Source organism: Mobula hypostoma, chromosome 2 (assembly GCF_963921235.1).
Source record: "Mobula hypostoma chromosome 2, sMobHyp1.1, whole genome shotgun sequence".
In the NCBI taxonomy this organism is placed as follows: domain Eukaryota; kingdom Metazoa; phylum Chordata; class Chondrichthyes; order Myliobatiformes; family Myliobatidae; genus Mobula; species Mobula hypostoma.
The window spans coordinates 123,238,860-123,265,148 of record NC_086098.1 but is presented as its reverse complement, the minus strand read 5'-3'; the positions used below and the strand labels follow the sequence as shown (position 1 = coordinate 123,265,148).

The 26,289-nt window shown below is 43.6% G+C and overlaps 1 protein-coding gene across 7 annotated transcripts in view; it reads right to left on the bottom strand.

Annotated features, from left to right (window-relative positions):
- LOC134342449 (serine/threonine-protein kinase MRCK alpha-like) overlaps positions 1 to 26,289 on the bottom strand; it is a 623,460-nt gene that overhangs the window by 137,059 nt on the left and 460,112 nt on the right. For all 7 annotated transcript variants that reach the window (XM_063040586.1, XM_063040588.1, XM_063040587.1 and 4 more), the window contains 3 exons: positions 19,678 to 19,802; positions 2,898 to 3,003; positions 1,334 to 1,482 (listed from right to left, as the gene is read on the bottom strand). In XM_063040586.1, the coding sequence (XP_062896656.1) occupies positions 1,334 to 1,482; positions 2,898 to 3,003; positions 19,678 to 19,802 (380 nt within the window). The remainder of the gene's footprint in view (positions 1 to 1,333; positions 1,483 to 2,897; positions 3,004 to 19,677; positions 19,803 to 26,289) is intronic.

Sequence of the window (26,289 nt, the reverse complement as noted above, 5' to 3'; positions counted from 1 at the left end):
GCCTTCTACCTGTAACCTTCGAACCACTGACTAACCAAGAACCTACCAACTTCAGCTTTAAATATACTCAATAATTTAGCCTCTACCGCCATCCAGGGAAATGAATTCCACAGATTCAGCCCCTCTGGCTAAAGAAATTCTTTCTCATCTCTATTCTAAATGGATGTCCCTCTATTCTGAGGCTGTGCACTCTGGTCCTGGACTCACCCACTACAGGAAGCATCCACTCTGTCTAGGCCTTTCAATGTTCACAACAGGAATTCTGCAGATGCTGGAAATTCAAGCAACACACATAAAAGTTGCTGGTGAACGCAGCAGGCCAGGCAGCATCTCTAGGAAGAGGTGCAGTCGACGTTTCAGGCCGAGAGCCTTCATCAGGTCCTGACGAAGGGTCTCGGCCTGAAACGTCGATTGCACCTCTTCCTAGAGATGCTGCCTGGCCTGCTGCGTTCACCAGCAACTTTTATGTGTGTTGCTTTCAATGTTCAATAGGTTTCAATGAGATTATCCCCAACCCCACTATCCTTTTAAATTGCAGCGAGTACAGGCCCAAAACCATCACTCCTCATATGTTAACCCTTCTCATGAACTTCTTCTGGACCTTCTCCAATGCCAGCACATATTTTCTTAGATAAGAGCCCAAAGCTGCTCATAATACCCCAAGTGCCGTCTGACCAATGCCTTAGAAAGCCTCAGCATCACATTTTTATTTTTATATTCTAGTCCTCTCAAAATGAATGCTGACATTACATTTACCTTCCTTACCACCAACTCAACCTCTAAGTTAATCTTTAGGAAATCCTGCACAAGGTCTCTCAAGTTCCTTTGTACCTCAGATTTTTGAATTTTCTCCCCATTTAGAAAATAGTCTACACTTTTATTCCTTCTACTAAAGTGTGTGAACATACAACTTCCTTACACTATATTCCATCTGCTACTTCTTTGTCCATTCTTCCAATCTATCCAAGTCCTTCTGCAGACTCACTGCTTCCTTAACACAACCTGCATCCCCACCTAACGTTGTATTGTCTGTAAACTTGCCTATAAAGCCATCAAATTTGTTATCCAAATTGTTTACATCTAACATGAAAATAAGTGGTCCCAACACTGGCCCCTGCAAAGACCATTTATCACTGGCAGCCAACCAGAATTAGCCTTTATTCTGACTCTTTGCCTCCTGCCAACCATCTAATCTTCGATCCATGCTAGTATTTTTCATGTAATACCATGGACTCTTATCTCGTTAAGCAGCCTCTTGTATGGCACCTTGTCAAAGGTATTCTGAAAATCCAAGCAATCAATGACAACTTCTGATGTATTTCTGTGAACTCACCATTCAGTAGATATGCTAGCGGCTTTGACTTTATTGAGTTCATCCTGAATGACCTGTTTTGCACGGATTTCTGCATCAAGAGCTGACTGTAGCTCCAATCGAGCTGACATGTCCACTTTCTGAGAGCGTCGCATCTTCCAGGGCATATCCTGAAAGGGGTAGTAAGAGAAAGAGGGGAGTGGCATAGGGAGAGGAGCAGCAGACAGAGAGAGAAGGGGGCAGGAGAAAAAGACAGGAAAGATGAGAGGGAGTCAGGGAGGAGGCAGAAAGCGGGAGGGGAAAAAAGGAGAGGTATGGCAGAGAGAGAAGTGGATGGCAGAGAAATATAGAGTGGCAGAAGGACAAAGGAGGAGTGGCAGAGAGAGGAAGAAACAGATGGAGTAGAGGGGGATGTAAAAGTCAGAAGGAGAGCAATGGTAGAGAGAGCAAGGGGAGGATAAGCAGAGACATATGGGGGAAGTAGCAGAGAAGAATGGGAGAGGGAGAGGAATAGGAGGGAGAAGGGGGAGTGGTTGCAAAGAGTGAGATGGGGTGGCAGACCAGCAGGTTTGTGCAGCACAGAGAGAGGGAGGGGCAGCAGAGAGATGGGGGAAATGCAGCAGGGAAGGTGGGGGAGGGCAGAGAGAAAGAGCAATGAAAGAAATTAAGAGACAGATGGGGAGGGGAGGGTGTAGAGGGGTTGGAGGTGAGAGGGGTAGAGGGAGTAGAGGTGAGAGGGGGAGGGGCAAGAGAGGGAGGAAGAGGTGGAGGGGTAAGAGAGGGAGGGAGAGGGAGAGTGGTGAGGGGGTGAGAGAGAGCGTGAGACAGCGAATGAGAGAGAATGAATAGAGAAAGTGTGCAAGGAAATGGAAGGAGTGAAGAGGGAGGAAAGAGAAAAGAAAAAAGTGAGAAAGAATGGAAAAAAGAGGCACTGGTCACTTAAGAATTCTATTAGCTGCTAGTCCCCTGAGAAAAATGGAAACAACTCACGTGACACATCCCTTTCTCAAAGATAGAATCTTCCCTGAGCCATCAGTAGATGAATGCTCCAGATGAGATTTCACTTCCAAAACAATTCAGGCCATGGACAGCAACACACATGCCCTTAAAGAAAACATCCTGCACCTACTTCTAATGTTAGCCTTCAGTTGTCTGCTTTGTGTTTTTTTATATAGCAGAGATGTGGGCCATACAGAAAAAGGCTGGATACCGTGATAAAAGTCTTTGAGATGGGTTCAAGGTTTATCAATCCTTACACAACTGTCTGAACCTCAGACAGTTTCCTTTTCCTCCCCACACTTTAATGTGAAACTATGTGAGGAGGTTGAGAGTACAGCTGTAAAGATAAAGAACATTTTGTAAGGAAGGAAGATTTAGACTCACAGGATGGGTGTGCCATGGGTGGGAAAGAGGTGGCAGGAAAAATTATGCGATTGTATAGTCAGGACATTCCAGTTAGGCCACTGTGGTGCCATGGGCAACTGATCTTTTCCTATCTGACTGCTTTGTATGCTGGTAAAGCCTGACTGCAGTAAAATGGATTTTGGGTTTTAATAGCCCAGAGTTGAAAAATAAAGATCCTTACTGTTGCTCTTGCTCCCAAACTGGAATTTCTCAACGACTCCAACTCCTCAGTCATCTTGGTTGCCAGTGCTTGAAGATATCCTCGGGCATCTTTCTCATCACTCACCCTAAGAACAGTAAATGCAAGTATGTCATGTCAATGCACTACAGAATTACCACTCAGAGGGAGGGGTTGTCTGGCTATCCCCTGCCACAGTTGCATCATGGTCTGGTTTGGCAATATGAATGCGTAGGAACATAAGAAGCTGCAGAGAGTAGTAACCACAGCCCAATACATCATAGGCACATCTTTCCTCACCACTGGTAGTATGTACGGGAAGTGCTACATGAAGAAGGCAGCATCAATAGTCAAAGATCCCCACCATCTGGGTCATGCCATCTTCTCACAAATATCACTGGTCAGGAGATGGACAAGACTGAAGTTCCATGCCACCATGTTCAAAGAACAACTACTTTCCTTTAACCATTTGGTTCTTGAACCAACCTGCCGAACCCTAATCATCAGCCCAATATTGCAACACTATATCCATTTTGCACTACGTTGGACTTTGCTTATTCTGTTCCAATTGCACTTTACGGTTAAAAAAAAGTTTATAATTTATGTTTTTTCTTGTGATTGCTGAACCTATGTGCAGCTGCAAGCAAGTTTTTCATTGCAGCTGTGCATACATATATTTGTGCTTATGACAATAATCTTGATGAAATATTTAATAGTAGGTTTAATCACATATGGCTGACAAAATGAATGAACAAAACTTATGATGTAATATTTACCAGTAATATTTACTGACTGGGTACATTTACACATCACATGATTTGTACTCGGGCAGCTGAATATTCCATCTTAATGCTTCCAGTTTAACAAGGAAGAGAGAGACACATAAAGCAGGAAATTACAGGCTAGTTAGTTGTTGGGAAGGTGCTAGAAGTTTACAATGAAGAAGAAACAGCCAGTCATTTAGAAAAACTTGTTGCAACCAAAACAAGTTAACAAATTTTTATGAAAAGGAAATAATGTTTGACAAATTTGCCCAAGTTCTTTGATAACATACCAATATTTATAGAGAACATCTGTATACTTTCAGAAGGTATTCAATAAGATGTCACATTAAAGGCTAGTGTACACGTTAACAACTCAAGACTGCTTATCATAGAAAGAAACATTGAAGTGAATGCAGAGGGTATGCGCCGGCTGCCTGTCTTTTGATCACTGGTGGGATCGCTCTGCTGCCGGAGAGGGGAGACTGTCTTTTGATCGTTGGTGGGATCGCTCTGCTGCCGGAGAGGGGAGACTGTCTTTTGATCGTTGGTGGGATCGCTCTGCTGCCGGAGAGGGGAGACTGTCTTTTGATCGTTGGTGGGATCGCTCTGCTGCCGGAGAGGGGAGACTGTCTTTTGATCGTTGGTGGGATCGCTCTGCTGCCGGAGAGGGGAGACTGTCTTTTGATCGCTGGTGGGATCGCTCTGCTGCCGGAGAGGGGTGAATGCCTTTTGATCACTGGTGGGATCGCTCTGCTGCCGGAGAGGGGTGAATGCCTTTTGATCGCTGGTGGGATCGCTCTGCTGCCGGAGAGGGGAGACTGTCTTTTGATCACTGGTGGGATCGCTCTGCTGCCGGAGAGGGGTGAATGCCTTTTGATCACTGGTGGGATCACTCTGCTGCCGGAGAGGGGTGAATGCCTTTTGATCGCTGGTGGGATCGCTCTGCTGCCGGAGAGGGGTGAATGCCTTTTGATCGCTGGTGGGATCGCTCTGCTGCCGGAGAGGGGTGAATGCCTTTTGATCGCTGGTGGGATCGCTCTGCTGCCGGAGAGGGGAGACTGTCTTTTGATCACTGGTGGGATCGCTCTGCTGCCGGAGAGGGGTGAATGCCTTTTGATCGCTGGTGGGATCGCTCTGCTGTTGGAGAGGGGTGACTGTCTTTTGATCACTGGTGGGATCGCTCTGCTGCCGGAGAGGGGAGACTGTCTTTTGATCACTGGTGGGATCGCTCTGCTGCCGGAGAGGGGTGAATGCCTTTTGATCACTGGTGGGATCGCTCTGCTGCCGGAGAGGGGTGAATGCCTTTTGATCGCTGGTGGGATCGCTCTGCTGCCGGAGAGGGGAGACTGTCTTTTGATCACTGGTGGGATCGCTCTGCTGCCGGAGAGGGGTGAATGCCTTTTGATCGCTGGTGGGATCGCTCTGCTGCCGGAGAGGGGAGACTGTCTTTTGATCACTGGTGGGACCGCTCTGCTGCCGGAGAGGGGAGACTGTCTTTTGATCGCTGGTGGGATCGCTCTGCTGCCGGAGAGGGGAGACTGTCTTTTGATCACTGGTGGGATCGCTCTGCTGCCGGAGAGGGGAGACTGTCTTTTGATCACTGGTGGGATCGCTCTGCTGCCGGAGAGGGGTGAATGTCTTTTGATCACTGGTGGGATCGCTCTGCTGCCGGAGAAGGGAGACTGTCTTTTGATCGCTGGTGAGATCGCTCTGCTGCCGGAGAGGGGAGACTGTCTTTTGATCACTGGTGGGATCGCTCTGCTGCCGGAGAGGGGTGACTGTCTTTTGATCACTGGTGGGATCGCTCTGCTGCCGGAGAGGGGAGACTGTCTTTTGATCACTGGTGGGATCGCTCTGCTGCCGGAGAGGGGTGAATGCCTTTTGATCACTGGTGGGATCGCTCTGCTGCCGGAGAGGGGTGAATGCCTTTTGATCGCTGGTGGGATCGCTCTGCTGCCGGAGAGGGGAGACTGTCTTTTGATCACTGGTGGGATCGCTCTGCTGCCGGAGAGGGGTGAATGCCTTTTGATCGCTGGTGGGATCGCTCTGCTGCCGGAGAGGGGTGACTGTCTTTTGATCGCTGGTGGGATCGCTCTGCTGCCGGAGAAGGGAGACTGTCTTTTGATCACTGGTGGGATCGCTCTGCTGCCGGAGAAGGGAGACTGTCTTTTGATCACTGGTGGGATCGCTCTGCTGCCGGAGAGGGGTGAACGCCTTTTGATCACTGGTGGGATCGCTCTGCTGCTGGAGAGGGGAGACTGTCTTTTGATCACTGGTGGGATCGCTCTGCTGCCGGAGAAGGGAGACTGTCTTTTGATCACTGGTGGGATCGCTCTGCTGCCGGAGAGGAGTGAATGCCTTTTGATCACTGGTGGGATCGCTCTGCTGCCGGAGTGGGGTGAATGTCTTTTGATCACTGGTGGGATCGCTCTGCTGCCGGAGAAGGGAGACTGTCTTTTGATCACTGGTGGGATCACTCTGCTGCCGGAGAGGGGAGACTGTCTTTTGATCACTGGTGGGATCGCTCTGCTGCCGGAGAGGGGAGACTGTCTTTTGATCACTGGTGGGATTGCTCTGCTGCCGGAGAGGGGTGAATGTCTTTTGATCGCTGGTGGGATCACTCTGCTGCCGGAGAGGGGAGACTGTCTTTTGATCGTTGGTGGGATCACTCTGCTGCCGGAGAGGGGTGAATGTCTTTTGATCGCTGGTGGGATCACTCTGCTGCCGGAGAGGGGAGACTGTCTTTTGATCACTGGTGGGATCGCTCTGCTGCCGGAGAGGGGTGAATGTCTTTTGATCGCTGGTGGGATCGCTCTGCTGCCGGAGAGGGGAGACTGTCTTTTGATCGTTGGTGGGATCGCTCTGCTGCCGGAGAAGGGAGACTGTCTTTTGATCACTGGTGGGATCGCTCTGCTGCCGGAGAGGGGAGACTGTCTTTTGATCACTGGTGGGACCGCTCTGCTGCCGGAGAGGGGAGACTGTCTTTTGATCGCTGGTGGGATCGCTCTGCTGCCGGAGAGGGGAGACTGTCTTTTGATCACTGGTGGGATCGCTCTGCTGCCGGAGAGGGGAGACTGTCTTTTGATCACTGGTGGGATCGCTCTGCTGCCGGAGAGGGGTGAATGTCTTTTGATCGCTGGTGGGATCGCTCTGCTGCCGGAGAGGGGAGACTGTCTTTTGATCGCTGGTGGGATCGCTCTGCTGCCGGAGAGGGGAGACTGTCTTTTGATCGCTGGTGGGATCGCTCTGCTGCCGGAGAGGGGTGAATGCCTTTTGATCACTGGTGGGATCGCTCTGCTGCCGGAGAGGGGTGAATGCCTTTTGATCACTGGTGGGATCGCTCTGCTGCCGGAGAGGGGAGACTGTCTTTTGATCACTGGTGGGATCGCTCTGCTGCCGGAGAGGGGAGACTGTCTTTTGATCGCTGGTGGGATTGCTCTGCTGTCAGAGAGGGGTGAATGTCTTTTGATCGCTGGTGGGATCGCCCTGCTGCCGGAGAGGGGTGAATGCCTTTTGATCACTGGTGGGATCGCTCTGCTGCCGGAGAGGGGAGACTGTCTTTTGATCGCTTGTGGGATCGCTCTGCTGCCAGAGAGGGGTGAGGATGCTGCTGTGCCCAGAGAACGTTATCCTGGTTTTCTGTTTTGGATATGATATAAATATGGACTTGGACAATGGATTTTTTCTTTAGTCTTACAGTTTTTTTATATTCTGCAATTTTCACCCGATCTTTCTCATTTTTTGTGTCTGTGGAGGGATGAATGTGCCTGTTCTGTTTTTGTTTGTTTTTTTTTTACGCTGGGGAGGGGGGATTTGGGGGTTGATCATCATACTGCCATTCTTTTCTTTCTTGGTTTTGTGACTATCTAGAGAAGAAGAATTTCAGAGTTTCATATTTTGATAGTAAATTAATCTTTGAACCTTTGATACAAACAGCAGAGTCAGAATAAATAGGTCTTTTTCAGACTGCAAAGATGGAACTAATGACTTGGTGGAGTTCAAGCTTGCTGATGACATAAAAGGATGAAAGGCCATCTCGTGTTGAGAACAATTAAACTGTAACAGGATATATACAGGTTGAGGGAGTGGGCAGAAACTTAGCAAATGGAGCTTAATGTAGGAAATAGTGGTGTCATGCTGTTCAATAGGTAGAATCAAATTCAAAGTCTGAGACATTGCAAACGAGTAGAGTGTAGAGGGATCCAGGTGTTCAGATGTCGGGGTTTTGGCTCAGATTTAGTTGTTTATTAGGTTTGTAGGAATGGTTTTGGGGTCAGAGAGGGGAGTTAAGGGTCAGATTAGGGTTTAGGGACAGGGATGTGGCAAGTTAGAGGTTATGTCAAAGTGCAGGCCTCCGCTCTGCGTTTGAAGGCAGCAACACAGATGTGGGACGAAGTACATTTGTGGTTGACGTCAGACCAGGAGCCCAGTGAGGTCATGGGCTGGTACCACCTTGCCAGTTCAGTGAGTCATTGGGTTCCGGAATTGGAGTCCTATGTGGGCAGGAGGCAAGGGGGCTGGTGACCCCCTAGATATGCAAATTGGTGAGACCAAACATCAAGGCCTAGTGTTTAGCGTCCTGTTATCAACAAGTCAGAGTTCAAGGCCTGGAGTTCAGAGTCATCATCCTGACTTCTCAAACGTCCTCATGGTCGAGTTCTGGGTTCGATCCTGAAAATGATAGCCTGAAGGTTGAGTGGAAGCCTGGAAGTTTGAGGCCCGATGGCCAGAGCCCTGTGTCTGTGCCCGATGCCTGTGAATTTGTGAGTCTGCTGGCGGCTGGAAGCCGAAGGTGCTCTGTACTATGGTTGGAGGAGTGAGTGAGTGAGAGAGAGAGAGAGTGAGAGAGAGAGAGAGAGAGAGAGGGAGGGAGGGGGGGGAGAGAGAGAGAGGGAGGGAGGGGGGGGGAGAGAGAGAGAGAGAGAGAGAGAAAGAGAGAGTGTGTGTGTGTGTGTGTGTGTGTGTGTGTGTGTGTGTGTATGTATGTATATATAAAGGGTTTTGCTGTTGTTGTTTTGTTGCTTGTTATGTTCTGTGTTCTATGTTGGTGCTGGAAAGTCTGGCAATACTTGCGGGCTGCCCCCTGCACATCATTGGGTTGTGTCAGTTGTGAATACAAATGATGCATTTCACAAACAACAGGAATTCTGCAGATGCTGGAAATTCAAGCAACATACATCAAAGTTGCTGGTGAACGCAGCAGGCCAAGCAGCATCTATAGGAAGAGGCGCAGTCGACGCTTCAGGCCGAGACCCTTCGTCAGGACTAACTGAAGGAAGAGTGAGTAAGGGATTTGAAAGCTGGAGGGGGAGGGGGAGATGCAAAATGATAGGAGAAGACAGGAGGGGGAGGGATAGAGCCGAGAGCTGGACAGGTGATAGGCAAAAGGGGATACGAGAGGATCATGGGACAGGAGGTCCGGGAAGAAAGACAAGGGGGGGGGGTTGACCCAGAGGATGGGCAAGAGGTATATTCAGAGGGACAGAGGGAGAAAAAGGAGAGTGAGAGAAAGAATGTGTGCATAAAAATGAGTAACAGATGGGGTACGAGGGGGAGGTGGGGCCTTAGCGGAAGTTAGAGAAGTCAATGTTCATGCCATCAGGTTGGAGGCTACCCAGACGGAATATAAGGTGTTGTTCCTCCAACCTGAGTGTGGCTTCATCTTTACAGTAGAGGAGGCCGTGGATAGACATGTCAGAATGGGAATGGGATGTGGAATTAAAATGTGTGGCCACTGGGAGATCCTGCTTTCTCTGGCGGACAGAGCGTAGATGTTCAGCAAAGCGGTCTCCCAGTCTGCGTCGGGTCTCACCAATATATAAAAGGCCACATCAGGAGCACCGGACGCAGTATATCACCCCAATGCATTTCACAATCTGTTTTGATATTCCTGTGATAAATGAATGAATCTGAATCTGAAACACAAAAGGTGAGCATACAGATGCAGCACAGGAAGGCAAATGGTTTGGGTGTTAAAACTTAAAGATGAGAATTATTACTACAGTGTAGTGTGAGGCTGAATTCAGCTGTGCGTATATTTTGACTCCTTATTTAGAATCATAGAGCACTACACCACAGAAATAGGCACTTTGACTGATCTAGTCCATACCAAACTCTTATTTTGCCTAGTCCCATGGAGCTGCACCTGGACCATAGCCCTCCATACCCAGTTGACCTTTGAGGCTGATACCCTTCTTCAGGACTGGACAGACACCAGAATAAAAAGGTTGGGGGAGTTAAAGGAGGATAGCTAGAAGTTGATAGGTGAAGCCAGATGGGTAGGAAAGATAAAAGGTTGGATAGGAAGGAATGATAGGAGAAGAGTGTGGATCATAAGAGAAAAGAAAGGAAGAAGGACCCAGGAGGTGGTGATAGGTGATCTTATACAACTTCAGTTTAACATCCCAGCTCCTGTACTCAGTACTTTGATTTATGAAGGTCAATATGTAAAAAGTTCCTTTACAACTCTATCTACCTGTGACATCCCTTTCAAGGGATTATAGATCTGCATTCCCAGATCCCTCTGTTCAGCTGCACTTCTCAGTGCCCTACCACTCACTATCCAAGTCCTACCCTGGTTTAACCTCTCACAGTTCAACACATCATTCTTGTTTGCTATTCTTCATACAATCTTCCCAGCTGGTCTAGATCCTGCTGCAATTTTAAGAAAGGATATTTTGCCTTTGGAGGCAGGTGGTGAATTTCAGGAATTCTCTACCTCAGATAGTTGCAACGACCAGGTCAGTGAAGGTATTTAAAAAGGTAGATAATTTTTGTAAGATTGGGAACTGAGGGCCACCTGGAAGTGCACAAGAGGAGTTCAAGATGTAATCATACTGAATTATTGTTCAGGTTTGAGGTAATAGGTGAACTACTTTTGCTTCTATTTTCTTGTTTGCATCCTTGTTCATAATAGAACTACTGCCTTTCAGAACCCGAGGTTCAATCCTGACAATATGTTACTGCTTTCTGGTGCAGTGTGCATGTTCTCCTTGTGTCCATGTAGGTTTCCCTTGGGTGCTGATTCCCTGCCACATCCTAAAGATGTGTGGGTTGAGAGCTAAATTGATGATTGGAAGTTGCCCTCGAGTGCAGGTGATTGGTAGAATTTTGGGGGAGTTTCAGTATGTGTATGTGAAGAGAATAATTAAAATAATTAACGCAGGATGCGAGTAAATAGGGGTAATTGTTGGTTCATGTGGACTCGGTGAGTATTCCTCTTGTATCCTATTATGATTTTATTACAATTGGTTACACCAAAACACTCAACAGTTTTACATTTGGTTTGCAACCAGAAATCAGAAAATTGTAAAAATGATAACACAAAATGAAATGTCTCAATGTCAGTTTTGACAGAGATTTTGTGTGTTATACTTTTATTTTTCTCCTAAAGTGGGTGATGCTAGCAAGGCTGCCTGCATCAACTGTCCTGATTTGGCTTCTTTCATCAGAATTTTGTCAGAAACTAGTTCACCAGCTTGCTTTCACATCACCTACAGTATGTAGTTCTTAAATTATTCCAAGCTCCCCACACTTTGGTATTCTTGTAACAAATTAATTTTTAATACATTCAATTCCTCTGAATAAGGAAGCTCCAGTTGAGATCAGTCTATGATTTATCCTTTACTTTGCTCCTATTTCTACTGCCTCTGTTCAGTACAAGGAAGTGGTCTGCTCTTCTCTCTTTTATACTATTTAGCTCCCTCATAGCTAAATTCCTTCAAGACTGCAAGGCTCCAAACCACAGGCATTTGCTTTGTTTTATTATTGCTTGCAGTGAGGTGGGATATTAAAACAAAAAAAACAGCTGTGCAACAAATTAAAGTGTTTTCAAATATTTAACGTTCTCCATTTCCTTATTGTTTTAGTCGCTTGTAGTTGAGAAAGATTGCGTTACCACAAGATGGCACTAGGTGCCTAAGGTTCAAAATAGTGAACAGATTTGATAGTGAAGCAGCCTTGAACAGAGAATGTTAAAATGTGAAATCAGTTCATGTCCTATGGCTGTGTGTGTGTGTGTGTGTGTGTGTGTGTGTGTGTGTGTGTGTGTCTGTGTGTATATATATATATATTTTTTAAAAAGTAGGATAAGCAGACTTTATTCTATTACTGAAGTAACATTGCTTTGAAGTTCATAGGAGATAAAATTAGATTAGTATACCATTCATTCTGAATTATTGCAAAAGTGCATGCAGACTATAGGATGCCATTCATCACCTGTCCCAGATAAACACACTCATCAGTTGTTCAGGAATGAGGGGATTAGATCTAACATGAGAGGTAACTCAGAAAGGTGGAAACAAGGACTGTGTGTCATAGAGCAATACCATCATGCATACAGGACCTTCAGCCCAATAAGTCTATGCCAACCATGTTGTCTATCTCTCCAGGCCTCTCTTTTCCAGGTACCTATCCAAGTACTTGTTAAATGATACTAATTTACCTGCCAAAATGACTTTTACTGGTAGCACCTTGTCAATATGGTGCCTGTCAAAATCTTCCAGATAGTGCACAAAAGTGCTTATTTCACTTCTTTAACGTCTGTTTTTCATCTTAGATGTGTTTCTGGAACTGTTAGAGCTTGCAATTTACAGTTTGGAGATCAATTGAGTGATCCAGCACTTTACTGTGTCCAAGAAGATTCCAGAAAAGTGCGAGCTCGAACACCCTCAAGGTGAAGAAATTTAAACTTGCGAGGTGATGTTCGATTCCATTTCGCTGATTAAAGCATCCATTAAACACCAATTAAAGTGACGGGGAAGAATGAAACATCGAGGCATATGTGGTAGCTTGCTGGCCAAAAGGATAGGCCCCTGCATTTGAGTGATCTCTATTCCAATAATGTCAGAGGATGTTATAATGGTTCTGCATTCATGAATTGGACTTTGAACTTTTTCCAGTCTTATGGTTTTTATATTCTGTGTTTGAGGTCAATCTCTAGTGTTTTGTGCAGGTGTGGGGGTGGGATTGCTGTTTCTCTTATCTGGTTTTCCTTGCTTCGAGGCTATCTGGAGAAGATGAATCTCAAGAGCTGTATACTGCGTACATGCTTTGATAATGAACCTTTGAACTTTTTAAGCTTATTCTATATGCTCACTACCCTCTGTGTGAAAAAGCTGCCCCTCAGGTACCTTATAATATGTTTCCCTCTTACTCAAAATCAGGGGTTCTGACATGGAGCCATACCATTGACAGAGGGGTCCATGGACCCCAGGATGGGAAACCCTGATCTAAATCAATGTCTCCTGGTTTTGGACTCCCCTACTCTGGAGAAAAGGCTGCTACTGTCCATCTTCACTACACTTCTCATAATTTTAAACATTTCTGTTAGGTTGTCCCTCATTCTCTCACATTCTAGAGAATAAAGACCAGCCTGCCCAACCTCTCTCTATAACTCAGGATCTCTAGTTACGGGCCTAATATCCTCGTGAATCTTTTCTGCACTCCTTCCAGTTTAACCACATCTTTGCTAAACATGGTGGCCATAACTGTGCAGAATACTCCAAGTGCAGCCTCACTAATGACATAAACAACTGTAATGTAGAGTCCCAATTCTATACTCAATGTCCTGACTGATGAAGGCCAGCATACTAAATGCCAGCTCTACCACCATATCTATCTGTGACACCACTTTCAAACTTGTACTCCTATCGGAGTACTTGAAGGCACATGGTAAAATAGGCTATAGTCAGCATGTTTTCCTCAAGGGAAAATCTAGCCTGACAAATCTGTTGGAATTCTTTGAAGAAATAACAAGTAGGATAGACAAAGGAGAAATGGTGGATGTTATGTACTTGGATTTTCAGAAGGCCTTTGACAAGGTGCCACACGTGAGGTTGCTCAACAAGTTAAGAGCCCATGGTATTACAGGAAAGATTCTAGCATGGATAAAACAGTGGCTGATTGGCAGGAGGCAGAGTGTGGGAATAAAGGAAGCCTTTTCTTATTGGCTCCCAATGACTAGTGGTGTTCCACAGGGGTCTGTTGAGACTGATACTATTTATGTATATGTCAATGACTTAGATGATGGAATTGATGGCTCTGTGGCAAAGTTTGCAGATGATAGAATGATAGGTGGAGGGGCAGGTAGTTTTGAGGAAGTACAGTGGCTACAGAAAGACTTAGACAAATTAGGAAATGGGCAAAGTGGCAGATGGAATACAGTGTTGGGAAGTGTATAATCATGCACTTTGGTAGAAGAAATAAAAACATAGACTATTTTCTAAATGGAGAGAAAATTCAAAGATTTAAAGCAAGAAGGGACTTAGGGGTTTTTGTGCAGAATTCCCTAAAGTTGATTTGCGGGTTGAGTTGGTGATAAGAAAGGCAAATGTGATGTTAGCATTCATTGCAAAAGGATCACAGTATAAAAGCAAGATGCAATGTTGAGGTTTTATAAAGCACTGGTGATGCCTCATTTGGAGTATTGTGAGCAGTTTTAGGCCCCTTATCTAAGAAAGGATGTGCTGCCATTGGACAGGGTTCAAAGGAAGTTCATGAAAATGATTCCAGTATTGAAACGCTTGTCATATGAAGAGGGTTTGGCTCTGGGCCTGTACTCACTAGAATTCAGAAGAATGAGGGGTGACCTTATTGAAACCTATCAAATGTTGAATGGCCTTGAAAGAGTAGATATGGACAGCGTATTTCCTGTGTGGGGAAGTCCAAGACCAAAGGACACAGTCTCAGAATAGAGGGGTGTCCTTTTAGAACGCAGATGAGGAGGAATTTCTTTAGCCAGAGAGTGGTGAATCTGTGGAATTTATTGCCAGAGATGACTGTGGTGGTCAAGTCATTGAGTATATTTAAGGCAGAGGCTGATAGGTTCTTGATTAGTCAGGGCATGAAAGGATAGCAGGACAAAGCAGGAGATTAGGGCTGAGAGGGAAATGCATCAGTCATGATGAAATGGTGGACAGAGTAGACTTGATGGCCTAATTCTGCTCCTTTACCTTATGGTCCTCTGTTCATTACATTCCCACTGCTCCACCATTCATGTACAAAATCTACTGTGGTTTTACGTTACAAAATAAATCACCGCATACTTACCTGTATTGAAATCCATTTAGTCACTCAAATGGATTTCAATACAGATACATGAGGTGATGTAATTAGAGCCTCACATCATTTGCTTATCTCACATTTAATTTAGGTTAGGCAGTTCTCATTAAAGCGTTTGATGCTTACTTGCTCAGACCAGCTAGGTTATTATAGTGATATAAATAAGATCCCTATGGCCTCAGTTTAGCCATATCCTATCATGCTAAATAAAACTCTGACAATGTAGAACTAATACAGGAATTCCCATTATTATAATTTAGCTAACAGTGCATGTTCTATTTATTTGGGTCAGCCTTCTATTCCGACATTAAGGCTTTACAAATAAAGACATGCATTTATATGATACTTTAACACACTGGAAGATGCTTCATAGACAATTAATTACTGTGAAGTGCAGTCCATATTATTTATATTATCCAGCAAAATCCTCCAACAGCAATAAAATAACCAACTAGTTAATGTATTTCTTTGATTGAAGAAAGAAGTTTGCTCTGGAGATGGGGGGTGGTTGGGGTTGGGCCTCTTGCTGCTCATCCTTGAAACATGCCAGAAGATTTTCAACATCAACCTAAACCAATAAAGCCTGGATCTTATTTTATCATCTTCTCCATTTCTTTAGACCCAAAATGCGGCATCACAGTATCAGTCCGAATAAGGATCAACCCATGGACCAAAGGAACAACTTACCAGCTCCTTGGAACACAGGACAATGAAAGGCAACCTTATAGAAGTATTTAACGTTATGAAAGGTCTAGATAAAGTGAATAGTCATAGCCTTTTCCCCAGGCTAGGGTAGAGGTTTAGGATGTGAGGGGAGAGATTTAAAAATGACCTAAGGGACATTTTTCCCAGAGAGGATGGTGAGTAAATGAATGAGATGCCAGAGGAAGTGGTTGAGGCAGGTACAATAATATCTAAAAAGCACTTGGGTAAATGGAAGGGTGGGATTTGGAGGGATATGGGCTGAATGCAGCACATTGGGACCTGCTGGATGGGCACTGTGGTCGTTGTGGACTCTTTGGATTGAAGGATTTGCATCCCTCCTCTATTGCTCATTACACATGTAATGTATGCTTCTTTAATTTTGGAAATAACTGATTTTTAAATATAAAGGAACATTTGAAGTAATTACACATAAAAGTTGCTGGTGAACGCAGCAGGCCAGGCAGCATCTCTAGGAAGAGATGCAGTCGACGTTTCAGGCCGAGACCCTTCGTCCTGAAACGTCGACTGCACCTCTTCCTAGAGATGTTGCCTGACCTGCTGCATTCACCAGCAACTTTTAAGTGTGTTGCTTGAATTTCCAGCATCTGCAGAATTCCTGTTGTTTGAAGTAATTAATTAGTTTTGAAGCCTCTGATCCAAATGGAACAGGGGCAAGTCAAGTTTGTATGTCTCTGACAGGGTTCAGTACAGGATTAGGAGTGTTCACAGCAAGTGAGCAGCTCAATGAAGCAAGTAGACAGATATCACACTCACAAGAAATAGAAATTGACAGGGTGAACCTGCTGGTTTGTTTTTCATGGTTAAATCTTATACATAGTAAGTCAGCACAAGCTGCATCAGTCAAACCTGTGGTCGGGCCAACATCTGTTTTCACTTCACTAAGCTTCCATTTTTCTTTTGGATCAGATCCAGCAAGGTCATATTAGGATAATCGCATGTGCAAAGGTGCACATTATATATGGTAAGATACCCAAAAAGCATGCATTGCTAAAGAGCAAGGCTTGTTTTCTAAATCCCTGCCAGTGATGCACTTACCAAACCAGCAAGAACAACATTAAAACTCAACAAAGGCCTTGATCTAATCTAAGCTTTCTTTTAACATCAAAATTAAATTCAGCTTATGTTAACAAAAATAGGGAGTGCAACATACTGACATAAATAAAATTCTACAAATTTTTTTTTTTAAAGATCTCTTTTCAGCTTCTTTAATAGATTCTCACCTTTGCTGGGACACTACAGCAATTTAGGAATACTTAGCTTATGTAGGTCAGTAGAATTGTCCTAGTTACCTAAAGAGAGGCACAAATGTAGGCACAGGGAGGAGGGCTACAGAAAAGACTTCTATTTACGAGAAGAAATTTAGAGCGCATTCTGTTAGAAAGCATGTTTCCATAATGTGAATTGCTTATAATGTGATTGATGAATTAGGGAGCACTATTTGCATTACTTCTCTTTCAATCTATGCTTTGAAGGTAACTACTGCCTGCTCTGCTAAAATATGACATTTTATAATGTAAGGTTTCTTAGAAATGCAACGATTCTATTATAGCAAATCTACCTATAATTGTATTTCTACTATTACCCATTAGCTCATCTGTTCATCCACTTACATGTTTACTTCAATTCCACTTGTTTTATGTCGCTGGAGAGGAATAAAAAAGTTGCTGTTCTGAATTACGACTAATAATTACTGAAATAAACCATGAAGGGGATTTGAAGCGGAAATTCCTTTAACCAGTTCGTTGGCATTTGTATTTAAAGAAGGTGCCCCCTACCCACCTACTCAATCTGAATTTTACACAAAAAGCTAAGAAGAACATATTGATGATGAAAACTAAATCATGAAGCTCTTAGAATTTATGGACCCAAGCTGCAAGGTTGTGCGTTCAAATCTTACCCCAGGTCAGTATATCCAACAAGGTGTTAAACTGAAGCCTTGTTTGCTTACTGACTGGAATAAAATGTAACAATATCGCTGTGAACATTACAATAATGAATTATCACATCACTCTCTCATGTGGGAACTTGCTCTGTGTTAACTGGCTGCAATGTTTCCTCCAGTATGTCAGAGACTACATTCCACGTACGGTTGCAATAAAAAGTTTGTGAACCTTCTGCAATTTTCTCATTTTCTGCATTAATTATTCAAAAAATGTGGTCTGATCCAAGTCACAATAATAGGCAAGCATATTCTGCCTAAACTAATAACACACAAACACTTGTACCTTACATGTCTTTACTGAACACATGGTTTAATCATTCACAGCCCTGGCTGGAAAAAGTATGGGAACCCATGCATTCAATAACTGTAGAACCTCCTTTAGCAGCAATAACCTCCACCAAATGTTTCCTGTAGCTGCTGATCAGACTTGCACAACGGTGAGGCGGAATCGTAGACCAATCCTTACAAAACTGTTCCAGTTCATCAATATTTCTGGGATACCTTGCATGAACAGCCCTCTTCAGGTCATGCCACAACATCCCAATTGGGTTAAGCTCTGAACTCTGACTTGGCCATTCCAAAACATGATTTTTCTTCTTTTTAAACCATTCTGTTGTCGATTTACTCTTGTTTTTCAGATCATTGTCCTGTTGCATCATCCGATTTCTATTAAGCTTCAAATGACAGATCGGTACCCTGACATTCTCCTGTAAAATGTCTTGATACAATTTTGAATTCATTGTTCCCTCTATGATTGCAAGCTGTCCAGGCCCTGAGGCAGCAATGCAGCCCCAAACCATGATGTTCCTTTCACCATGCTTCACAGTTGGGTTGAGGTTTTGGTGTTGGTGTGCAGTCCCCTTTCCCCTCCAAACATAGCAATGGACATTTCTGCCAAAAGGTTCTCTCATCTTTCCACAGAAAATTGTCCAGAAGCATTGTGAATATCCAGGTGGCGTTTTGCAAACTTGGGAGTTGCAGCAATTTGTTTTTTTTTGGACAGCAGAAGTTTCCTCCGTGGTGTCCTTCCCTCTACACCATTCTTGTTCAGTGTTTTTCTTACAGTGGATATATGAATAGAGTCTTTAGCAAGTTCTAGAGATTTCTGCAGGTCTTTTGCTATTACCCATGGGTTCCTTCTCACTTTCTTCAGCATTGCATGTTGTGCTCTTGGTGTGATCTTTGCAGTACGCCCACACCTCGGGAAAGTAGCTACAGTACTGAACTTCCTCCATTTGCAGACAATTTTTCATACTGTGGACTGATGAACACTCAGGTCTTTTCCAGTTTCATGTATATCTACAATTCCTCTTTTAAGGTCCCCTGAAAGTTGTTTTGATCAAGGCATGGTGCACATAAACAGATCTTTCTTGAGAGGAGTACGCTCTGTCAATAACCTGACTTTGTGTGTCTTTTTAAAGGCAAGGGCACCTCTACAACTCACACCTCCAATCTCATCTCAATGATTAGAACACCTGGCTCCAAATAGCTTTTGTAGCAGACATTACTCCAAAAGTTCACATACTTTTTTGAAGTTAGACTGTGATTATTTAAATGGTGTGCTCAGCATTGATGAGAAGTACAATTATTTATGTGTTATCTATTCAGGCAGATTGTGTTTATCGATTGTGACCTACATGAAGATCAAACTACATCTTACGAATTATTAATGCAGAAAACCAGGTAATTGCAAAGTGTTCACAAACTTTTTCTTGCAATTGTACTTTATTGCTGTGATGAGTTTAGAATGTCCTGAGATTAAGAAATGTTTTGTACAAATATTCTTCCAAAGCCATGTTTCTGTCTCTTTACCTACGCCCTGAAATGCAACTGGACCAATCAAGAGAAAAGAGACTGCTGATGGTGGAATCTACAGTACAGTGTAAAAGTCTTAAGCACACATTTATAGCTCGGGTGCCTAAGACTTTTGCACAGTGGTGTACTTGTCAATGTGTCAGCAAGTTTGTAAATCTAGCAGAAACAAAAGTTGTTGGGAATGGTGAGGAGTCTACCCTGGAATTCCTGACTCAACTCTGTGGCAGCACCTTCACCAGAATGACTTCAGTGAGTCAAAGTGGCTGATCATCATCATCTCCCCAGGGACAATTAGGGATGACAGCAACACTCACACCCATAAGGAGAATTATAGCACAGTAAGACTTTGTTCTCTGGTTTCACGTTATACTTGCAAAGTTGTTTTATAGTGACTGTACGCCAGAAAAAAAAAATCTCTGAAAGAACCAGTTAGTGAACATTGTTCTGCAGCACTGTTCATTAACAAATAACTAACCATTGGATGATCTCTGTGATTTGGGCCTCCCAGTGTGCCACAGATTCCTTCTTATCTGCTAGGTCCCGTAACTCTTCCTCCATTTGTTTGTTGCTTGCAGTCAGCTTTTCAAACTTCCCCGTGAGCTGTTCAGAAGCAAGAGCAAAGATTAAATTGGATATATATGACTTAGTTTTATTTCCAACTCAATAATGTTAGATCTCGAGATGATTCTTTAGAAGGTTCTTCAGAAGTCAAGAATGAGATGCCAATGTTATGGTTACAGCCATTTTATTAGATGTACATCATAGCATGGGCCACACAGGATCAACCTGTTGTTGAAAGTAAGGTAACATTAACTAACTGTAACAAAAGAATCTGATCACGTGCTGACCTTTTATACTGCAGACCAGTCCTGACCAATTTAGATATGAAAGCTGTCCATCAGGTACAGACAGAATCACACTTCAGTTTTGCAGACAAAGAAGCTTCAGAAATATAGAACTAAATGTATTACAAGTTGCTAAAAGTTTACAGACAGGTGATTGTACAATCATGTAAGCAAGCATAAAGAAATCTAAGGCTACAAGAATAACACAATAAAAGCAACAGCCTGAATCCAACCTTAATCCAACAATAACAATAGTCTGATTTATAGGGAAATGAACCATTGACCATAGCAAAACACAGGAACTTGGCTACTAAAAAAAAACAGGAAAAACCATCTGATACCCAGCCTGTAGTACCAACTCCTAGCAAAGAAGCATTCAAAACAAAGGCAACTCAGCTATACTTGCTCTCATATTTCTGAAGTACCATTATTCAAATTGTATGGTTTGTTGGGCCATTGTTTTGCTGGTAACTCCAAAGCACATCATCAAGAGCAGTTAGTATCAGAATATGAGAAATATCAAATTAGCAGGACATACAACTGGCCTCACTATAGTCCAATCAGGATAAAGTGCTTGGAGCAGTATCTAAAACACGAAGGCATTAAGGATACCCTTCATCCAGAAATTCATTATTACAGTAGCATGCAAAAGTTTGGGCACCCCTGGTCAAAATTTCTGTTACTGCGAATAGCTAAGCGAGTAAAAGATGAACTAATCTCCAAAAGTCATAAAGTTAAAGATGAAACATTCTTTTCAACGTTTTAACCAAGATTAGTATATTATTTTTGTTTTGTACAATTTTGGAGTGAAAAAAAGGAAAGGAGCACCATGCAAAAGTTTGGGCACCCCAAGAGATTTGAGCTCTCAGATAACTTTTACCAAGGTCTCAGACCTTAATTAGCTTGTTAGGGCTATGGCTTGTTCACAGTCATCGTTAAGAAAGGCCAGCTGATGCAAATTTCAAAGCTTTATAAATACCCTGACTCCTCAAACCTTGTCCCAACAATCAGCAGCCATGGGCTCATCTAAGCAGCTGCCTAGCACTCTGAAGATTAAAATAAATGATGCTCACAAAGCAGGAGAAGGCTATAAGAAGATAGCAAAGCGTTTTCAGGCAGCTGTTTCTCCATTTCGTAATGTAATTAAGAAATGGCAGTTAACAGGAACGGTGGAGGTCAAGTTGAGGTCTGGAAGACCAAGAAAATTTTCCGAGAGAACTGCTCGTATGATTGCTAGAAAGGCAAATCCAAACCCCCGTTTGACTACAAAAGACCTTCAGGAAGATTTAGCAGACTCTAAAGTGGTGGTGCACTGTTCTACTGTGCAGCGACACCTGCACAAATATGACCTTCATGGAAGAGTCATTAGAAGAAAACCTTTCCTGCATCCTCACTACAAAATTCAGCGTCAGAAGTTTGCAAAGGAACATCTAAACAAGCCTGATGCATTTTGGAAACAAGTCCTGTGGACTGATGAAGTTAAAATATAATTATTTTGGCCGCAATGAGCAAAGGTATGTTTGGAGAAAAAAGGGTGCAGAATTTCATGAAAAGAACACCTCTCCAACTGTTAAGCTGTGATACTTGCCAAAGGGCGTGTTACTAAGTACTGCCCATGCAGGGTGCCCAAATGTTTGCTTTGGGCCCTTTTCTTTTTTTGTTATTTTGAAACTGTAAAAGATGGAAATAAACAAGTAATTTGCTTAAAATATTAAAGAAATGTGTCATCTTTAACTTTATGCCTTTTGGAAATCAGGTCATCTTTTACTCGCTTAGCTATTCACAATAACAGAAATTTTACTGGGGTGCCCAAACTTTTGCATGCCGCTGTATATTTCATCGATCATCGTAATTCGTAAGTTCAAGTTTATTGTCATTCAGCTGTACACCGGTATACAGCTACAAAACTTTACGCCTCTGGGACCAAGGTGCAAAATGCAGTCCATATATCACATAAAATAATATCAAAGCAAACCAAATTTAATTATCATTCAACCATACTTGGATACAGCTGAATGAGACAGCATTCCTTTGGGGCCAAGGTGCAAAACATACACAGCACATTCAAAATAGGGAGAGAGAAAAAAAAACATAGCCACGCAAGAAAACACATATATAGTCCAAGACCCTGAGTAGCATGTCCTGTAAATTGACAGAACAGTCCTCAGCAATCCAGCCTGTCATTCCACTGATCAAACACTAGAGGGCAGCATTGATGGGCGAGGCCAGCCCCCAACTGAGTAAGGACAGTACATTACACCGGTGCCTCCTTACCTGATATGCAGCAGCAGGCAAGCCCACGGCTTGAGGTCTATTCCTCAGTACAACTGAAGCCAAACTGCTGCCTCAATGTCTTTCACGCCACCAAACAAGGGAAACAGGCCCGTAGCATCTTGCATTATCAACGTCCAACAGGGTCTTGTGATCGTAAGAAGAACATCCAAGACAATCACCCATGGTTACACTGAACACCGCCTTTGCGCAGTAACTCTCATGCCTTTGAGTAGCAGGCAGCAACATGTTCTGCACCCAGGTCAGCTCCTGCAAATCCAATCCAGTTCCTCCAACCTGCCAGCTGGCTTTTCCTTCCTTGGTCTGCCAGCCAACTCTTACAACACCCTAGCCAGCTGCTCTAAATAACTCACTGGACGAGTAGCTCACTGTGCCACCTGCTTTACCCATTGTTCTTGGAGTCCAGTATAGTCTTATGATCATAAAAAACCCATTTAACAAAGAAAAAGCACCTTTGGTTGGCCCCTTAGAGGCCATTGTGTCTGAACGTGCTGCCATCTTACCAGATGATAATATTAACACAATATTATTAACAGATAATAAAATGTATTCTGTAAATGCACAAAATGACATAAAGTGCATATACGACATAGTAAATATACATCAGTATTACTGCTACTGGCACTGTCATAAATAATGTGTACTGGATGGTAGCTGGGTGGTCAGATGCCTTGCAATTACCATGCCAGATGGTGACACAGCTAGTCAGAACACTCTCAATGGTGCTTAGTTAAAATGTGGTTAGAATGGGACTGGGGAGCCTCGCTAGCCTCAATCATCTCAAGAAGTGAAGGCGCTGCTTTGTTTTCTTGACTAAAGAAGTCAAGAAAGAGGGACCAGGTGAGATTAACTGCAATGCCCACTCTAAGAAAACTGGTGTTCCTGACTCTCTCTCCATGGAGAAGCCATTATTGTGCAGTTGGGAGTGGTTAACCTGCATCTTCCTAAAGCCCACAATTATCTCTTTAGCCTTGTCCATATTGAGACTCAAGTTGTTGAATTCACACCAGTCCACAGACTGGTCACCTCCTTTCTGTATGCCAGCTCATCAATGTTGCTGATAATGCCAACCACTGTTGTATCATCAGTGATCTTAATGATATGGTGGATCCAGCAGTACACTCACGCGTCAGCAGCCTGAACAGCAACCGGGCTGAGCATGCAGCCCAGAGGGTGGGGGTCTGGTGCTCAGTGTGATGGAGCAAGAGGGAGGTGTTGAGACCCATCAAGGACAGTTTGCCCACTAGCTTCTAAGGAATGAATGTACTGAACAACAAACTAAAGTTGATGAACAGTACTCTTACACCATTCTACAGGTGGGATGGTACAGAGTAGAGGCTATTGCATTTGGGTAATATGCTAACTGGTATTCCACACTATATTCAGGGGCCGATGTCCTAGGAAGGCAGGATTTCATGCAGCTCATGACTAGCTGCTCAAAGCACTTCATTATTATTGTGGTTAGTGCCACTGGACGATACCCATTAAGGCAGATTACCATCAGCCTCTTGCGCACTGGGATGATGGTGGCAGCCATGAAGCCTGAGGGGACAGTGGACTGCTTCAGAGGTGCCCATGAGAACATCTGCTGGCTGGGCCAGACAGTCTCTCACCTGACCAGGAATGTCCTCAGGTCCTGCAGCTTTGTGTAGGTTGACCCTGACTAGTGTCTTTCTCATATCAGCTGTGGCCAGACAGAGTACCCACTCCTTGAGGAGAGGAGGTCCTTTCTCACTAGCACATTGTTCAGTGTGTAGAAGGCATTCAACCTTTCAGGAAGAGAGGCGTCACTGTCATTGATGCACAGTGTGGTCTTATAGTCTGTTATGTTCTGAATGCCCTGCCATATTCGCTAAAGTTTTTGTATTCTTAATGTCCAGCAAGAAAAGTGAAATTGAGAATCTAAAGGAAATTCATGATGGGAAACAACAGGATGGATTAGCTTAAAGACGCTGCTGTTTGTTGGTGATAAAGAAGCTATCGCATTGATATCAGTCAGTGGAGACCTCAACTGTAACCACAGGGAATTCCAATGTTAAATACTGACAGAATTGTCAGCATAAATATAAGATTCTTGGAAAAAGACAGGTGCATATAAATGACTTTCTAAATATACCTATGTATAAATAGCTATATTTCTTTGTGGTTTATGGTTACATAGTACATGATGTGGCACATTCAGAGGCCAGAGGGTCTATTTTAGTTTTCAAGTGATGGTGTATGTACTGCCAAAATGCACCCCCACCCACACCACAATATCTGGACTCTGAATAGCTCCCACAGGCATCTTGGAATCATTAACAATGCTTTTCCAGTGTAGTGCATGCCTTAGGTACGGATATGTACTAAACTGATGGCTAATCTTTCGGCACTACATGTTATTCAGGATCTAGGAGATCATTCAGTTCTTTTTCAAATTACACAAGATGTTTAACTGGAAAACGATGCATTGGTTGAAAATGACAGATGTGACCTTCACCCTCACCATTTCATTGCAGTACAACGCTAGATTGTTCTAGATTTTTCCGTCTGTACCATCTGACTCTCAATACATTTTTGAACTAGAGTTTGAATTTTGTTAAATTCAATGGGAGGTGATATGGAGGCTCTATAAGGCACTGGTGAGACCTCACTTGGAGTACTGTGGGCAGTTTTGGTCTCCTTATTTAAGAAAGGATGTGCTGACGTTGGAGAGGGTACAGAGAAGATTCACTAGAATGATTCCGGGAATGAGAGGGTTAACATAGGAGGAACGTTTGTCCGCTCTTGGTCTGTATTCCTTGGAGTTTAGAAGAATGAGGGGAGACCTCATAGAAACATTTCGAATGTTGAAAGGCATGGACAGAGTGGATGTGGCAAAGTTGTTTCCCATGATGGGGGAGTCTAGTACGAGAGGGCATGACTTAATGATTGAAGGGCGCCCATTCAGAACACAGGAATGCGAAGAAATTTTTTTAGTCAGAGGGTGGTGAATCTATGGAATTTGTTGCCACGGGCAGCAGTGGAGGCCAAGTCATTGGGTGTATTTAAGGCAGAGACTGATAGGTATCTGAGTAGCCAGGGCATCAAAGGTTATGGTGAGAAGGCGGGGGAGTGGGACTAAATGGGAGAATGGATCAGCTCATGATAAAATGGCGGAGCAGACTTGATGGGCCGAATGGCCGACTTCTGCTCCTTTGTCTTATGGTCTAAACAATATTCATCAAACTACACACCCTTCCTGTAAGTAAAACATTAAAATAAATGTGATCTTTGATTACCTGATCAACCCCATTTGAAATCCTGATTGCAAGATCAATTTACATAGGTTTTCTTATATTTTAATGTAAAATTTATGAAGCTAGATAGATTTCATATAATCTTTATCAGAGGCAAATCTGTTTATCTTATGTCTCAACAGGCCTTTAAGAAATATGTAAGAACCTTACAATGGTTGGCTCTGTTTAAAGAAATATTCTACCGAGTATGCTGTAAGTGCAGACATATGTAAGGCTGGTAGATGAGGGGTATTCAATAATCCTCTACAGAATCTTCTTCAAGAAAGGGAGTAGAGATAGCCCAGGAAATTATAAACCAGTTAGTCTTACCTCAGTGGTGGGTAAGTTGATGGAGAGGATCCTGAGAGGCAGGATTTATGAAAATTTGGAGAGGCATAATATGATTAGGAGTAGTCAACATGGCTTTGTCAAGGGCAGGTCGTGCCTTACAAACCTGATTGAATTTTTTGAGGATGTGACTAAATACATTGATGAAGGAAGAGCAGTAGATGTAGTGTATATGGATTTCAGCAAGGCATTTGATAAGGTACCCCATGCAAGGCTTATTGAGAAAGTAAGGAGGCATGGAATCCAAGGGGACATTGCTTTGTGGTTCCAGAACTGGCTTGCCCACAGAAGACAAAGAGTGGTTGTAGATGGGTCATATTCTGGATGGAGGTCGGTCACCAGTGG